Raw genomic sequence first — 4,630 nt, 5'->3', positions numbered from 1 at the left:
TTTGATTTACTGAATTTCACCATGACAAAGAATTCAACTTTCTACAACGGCCCTACCACAAAAAAGCCCAAATCTCTCAGAAAAAAAAGCAACATTATAATTACCTACATGATCTTGTGTAGGTATATCTACTCTCACAAAATTCTTTACCGGAAGTGTAAGAAACATTGCACTGTCATTGGCTTTCTGAGAGTATTGTGTCAAGTCATATCAATGAGAAAAAAATTAGTGAAACTGGTGAGAGAATATGAGCCAATGGCAAATTTTTTAATGGATAAATAGAATGCCAAACACAGACTCTCGTAAGGCACTGATAGAATAGGAATTAGGAGCTAAGGATATACAACTTTGGGGGCAGATACAGAACCCAAATAGCTTTTGGCATCATCTGCTACAACTACTGATCAGCCTTTATAATTAAGGATAGAAGGATCCAAAACAGGGCTAGAGTACCAGTGCTGGCAGATTTCAGAGAAAAGCTGTAACCAAAGAAGAGCAGTCTCTTACAGGCTAGAGAGTCACAAGATTCACACCCATGGCCACAAAACAGTGAACCTTTTACTGGGGATTCAAGTTTAAAATCACACAGCTTAACAGCAATGTTAGTTTTACCACTAGGTGGCAATGAAACAGCTGCATTGGGCTGACATGATTAAGTTTAAAAACTGTGCAAATCCAGACAGAAATTCCAATATTTGTAGTACATATTTTCATTTTAGAAAAATTATTTTATATACAGTTTAGTTTACAACAGAACATGTCATTATCTGATTCAATATGTATGTTAACTTCTGATGGTTTTTCCCACTCTACACTGAGGAAATTCATGCAATAAACCTAATTTTTAAACACTTTCATCACACATCTTCTGAAAAATGTAGATATCTATCATGAAAATAAGAGAAATTATGGAAAACTAAAAATACTTTTGAAGTATTAGTATTCTACAGAAAGCACTATAAAATGTTAAGTATTTTAACAAAAAATGTTAAACCTTTAAAAAATGACTAATAGACAACAATTCTAATTTACTTTTTAAAAATGTTTGGTCAAAACATGAAATGGCATGGAAACACTCTACTTTTAAATTACAAGTTACATTAATATTAATATGTGCAAAGTAGTTTCAATGTCTTGAATAAACATAGTTTACCAAAAAAATTATCGAAATTCTGATTTAGATTACATTTTAGCAGATTAATCCCTTTTTACATGTATCAAAATAATAAACAATAATATTCCTCAGTGTATGGCACTTTCTGTAATTATTTCTGCTTTCTTTATAAAATAGGACACAAACATATGACTTACTTAAAATCATAAAAGCTTTATTATTGTAATTTCCTTTTTTCATCAAAGGGCCAGATATGACAATATTTTTCAAATGATAGACAACATTTGTGAGTATGCAGTAAAAAAAAAAAAAACTAAAAAAAAAAAAAAAAACTAAAAAAACTTATTAAATCTCAAATTCCCAAGATGTTCCCCCATATAAGGTGGGAGCTCATATCATCACATGTAACATTACAAAACCTGTATTATAAAATTAGATGAATAAATAATAAACCTATACTATTACCAAATTCATAAAAGGATCGACTTACCAAATTAAAATCAGCCTATTTATTCCCTTTGTATAAATAACCTAAAGTTCCTCAGATTTTTATTTCCCAGTTTCCTACAAATGATCACAATGCCTCTTTATAGATCAGCTTTCCCATAGTTTCCCTTTCATTTGGCAATCACTTCCCATATTTACTTTATTTCCCAGAATAATCTCCCCCTTTTGAAAACCACACAAATGTAAGAGAACTGAGGCATGATTTCTAAATAATTTCTATAATTCATAATTACTTCCCCATTATTGAATTTCATTTTTGAATTATTATAAATCATCCTGAAATCCAATAATATAAATCTCTCATCCTGTCAGTCTATTAAAATATACAAAACATCATTTAAAATGGTTAACACAAGAAAAGATAACTATGGCAGCCTTCATAAATCAAGCAAAAGATTTCAGAAAAGTGTTCAGTCTGTCATCTCTAACTTTCACTAGAAAAATTAGGGAATGCCACTGTTACAGAAGGCATAATTGCATATTCTAAAAAGTGAATACATGTGTACATGTAATTTATATCTATTCGGTATCATCTTCTGATAAGTAGCTGTACAAATAAAAGGACAAAAGACGCAGATGATGAAAACACATAATCCTCAAACCACTTCAGATACATTTTGTGCCTGTATTTCACAGGACCAAGTCTGAGAATTCAGAATACAAAGAAAACTAAGCCATATTGCAGAGTTTGTCACAAACACAATGAGCAGAACAGTAAAACTGAAATGACATTATTGACTTGACTTGGTCATCTTCTGTTTATTTCTGATGGTGGCTCGAAGTTTACGTATTACCAGTCTATCAGGTAGAATCATATCACCTTGTTGTTCTAGATAATCCAATAAATTTTCAGTCCATTGAAGAGCAGCTGCATGATTAATATGTTTCTCTGGAATTAGCTCAATTTCTTCCTCCTCATTTTCACTGGATTCATCTGTCTGGCCTTGTGCTCTTCTGATGATTTCACTATCAGTTAACACTTCATAGCCTGGTTCAGTACTGTCTACTTCAAGCCATTTTTCAAGGTTCTCAGTAGTCACATTTTCCAATCCTTTGGTGTGTTGTAAAATGGTAGCCACAGTAGCCACAGAAATATCTTCATCATCAAAGTCCAAGCTCTCTTTCTCCTCTATCATAGGGAGAATTTTCTTCCATGCTCTGCTAATGGTCACTGGTTTTACTAAGTTCCATGCCATTGCTATTTCATAAAGCGCATCCAACAGAGTTAGCTTCTTCCAGAATGATTTCAGGTCATTACCTTCTTCCAAGTTGTTCTGGAGAAGACCTGCACGATAATTTCTCTTCATTGTTGCTATGACTCCCTGATCTGAAGGTTGAATCAATGAGGCCACATTAGGTGGTAAATATTTAGCAAATATTTGGCCATCATCTGACCTTAGGACATTTTCATTTGGATGTGTTGGTGAATTATCCAACAAGAGCACAGCCTTTTCCTGCAAGCCTTTAGATCTTAAATACTCTCGAACTTGCGGCACAAAAATTTTATCAAACCATTGTCGGAAAATGGAAAGATCCATCCATGCACCTTTTTGGCTGAAATAAGAGACTGGCAGGTTTAAGGTGTCAGTTGATTTAAAGGAGCGAGGTTTCTTTGCTTTCCCCACAACACAAAGTTTAAGTTTGTGTAAACCTGTTGCATTGGCACAACACATGATTGTGACTCTTTCTTCAATTGATTTGTGCCCAGGGACAGTACATTTACCTTTGATTACTGAAATCCTAGAAGGCAAGCACTTCCAAAAGAGTCCAGTTTCATCTGCATTGTAAATTTGCTCAGGCTGTAAATTCTCTCGTTCAATAAAATCTCGAAAGTTGTTACAAAAATCTTCCACCGCAGTCTCATCTCCATTTAATCTTTCATTTCTAATGTTAATCTCTCTAATGCTGTGCCGCTGCTTAAAACGAGTTAGCCAGCCGGCAGAGGGGTTAAAATCACCATCCATTCCCAAAGCATAAAAGAAGAACTCTGCCCTTTTTGCACAAATCGGTCCAGATATGGGATTCCCTTTTGCTCTTTGCTGGTTGAACCATTCCAGCATTGCCCTGTCCAATTCCTCATACATGGATGGCTTCATAGATTTCCTCTTGGCCAAAAGACTTGTGGAATCAGAACTGCTTGCATAAGTTATAATCTTTTCCTTATTTTTTCTTATATCCCGAACTGTTGTTTCACCAATTCCATAAATCACTGCCAGTTGTTTGGAAGAACCTCCGTCTTCAAGTTTCTTTATTATATCAAGCTTATCTTTAATAGTCAACACCACACGCTTCCGTTTCCCTGACATAGCGAGGTTCTGGAACTCACCCCACACTCACAAAGTAGCAATCCACAAAATCCTTCCTTCTCTTACACAGGCTCACTTTAACAGTCTTAACACACTCAGTCTTTCAACCTTACCAGCAACCTGGTGGCCCTGATCCCCTCCCGGGCTGGGGTTGGCTGGCAAACAGACTGCAGAAGAAGGTGAAAGAGGAGGAAGTTTGAGAGAACAGGCCTTTAACTTTATACGGGCAATAGCGGAGGCCCCATGTCACCGCGGATAATCCGGATTAAAGGCATGTGTTTTATTACCCCAGCAGCCGCGAGAAACACCATAGCCCCATCGTGGCCATGAACCTCCTGCACGTCTAGATCCCAGGTAACCGCCCGTCACTAACCCCTGCCACACCCCAAAGTTACGGCAGAGAGCGGAAGAGCCAAGGAGTCAAGGACTGGCACCCTTCCTCAGGACGGATATGTTAGATTCCTTCCCCAGGAGCAGGGCCCTCCCGCCCCGCAGCCCCAGTTTCCCGCGCCTGCTTTAGCCAGGACAGTCCTCCCAGTCCCTCAAAGCCCGCCAGGCCCCTCTCCCCACCTCTCTTGCAACCAGGACCCGCACAGCTCCCTGACTACCGCGCGGCAGTCGCTCCGCCCCAGCCACGCTCCCGGAAGACGCTCCCTCCCGCCGCTCGGCCACGCCCCTCTCCCCACCCAGAGGCGGGACTTCC

General features: G+C 38.0%; 1 protein-coding gene across 1 annotated transcript; it reads right to left on the bottom strand.

Annotated features, from left to right (window-relative positions):
• Positions 1-1,006: 1,006 nt before the first annotated feature.
• Positions 1,007-4,582, bottom strand: JRKL (JRK like). The gene is made up of 2 exons (XM_033207905.1): positions 4,498-4,582; positions 1,007-4,094 (listed from the first exon to the last, which is right to left on the bottom strand). Exon 2 carries the CDS (start codon positions 3,925-3,927, stop codon positions 2,353-2,355), a length of 1,575 nt encoding a protein of 524 aa, XP_033063796.1. The 5' UTR covers positions 3,928-4,094; positions 4,498-4,582; the 3' UTR covers positions 1,007-2,352.
• Positions 4,583-4,630: the final 48 nt, after the last annotated feature.

The sequence above is a fragment of the Trachypithecus francoisi genome, unplaced genomic scaffold (genome assembly GCF_009764315.1).
Source record: "Trachypithecus francoisi isolate TF-2019V2 unplaced genomic scaffold, Tfra_2.0 Lachesis_group8, whole genome shotgun sequence".
Taxonomy (NCBI): Eukaryota; Metazoa; Chordata; class Mammalia; order Primates; family Cercopithecidae; genus Trachypithecus; species Trachypithecus francoisi.
This window is presented reverse-complemented; position numbering and strand designations above follow the sequence as displayed.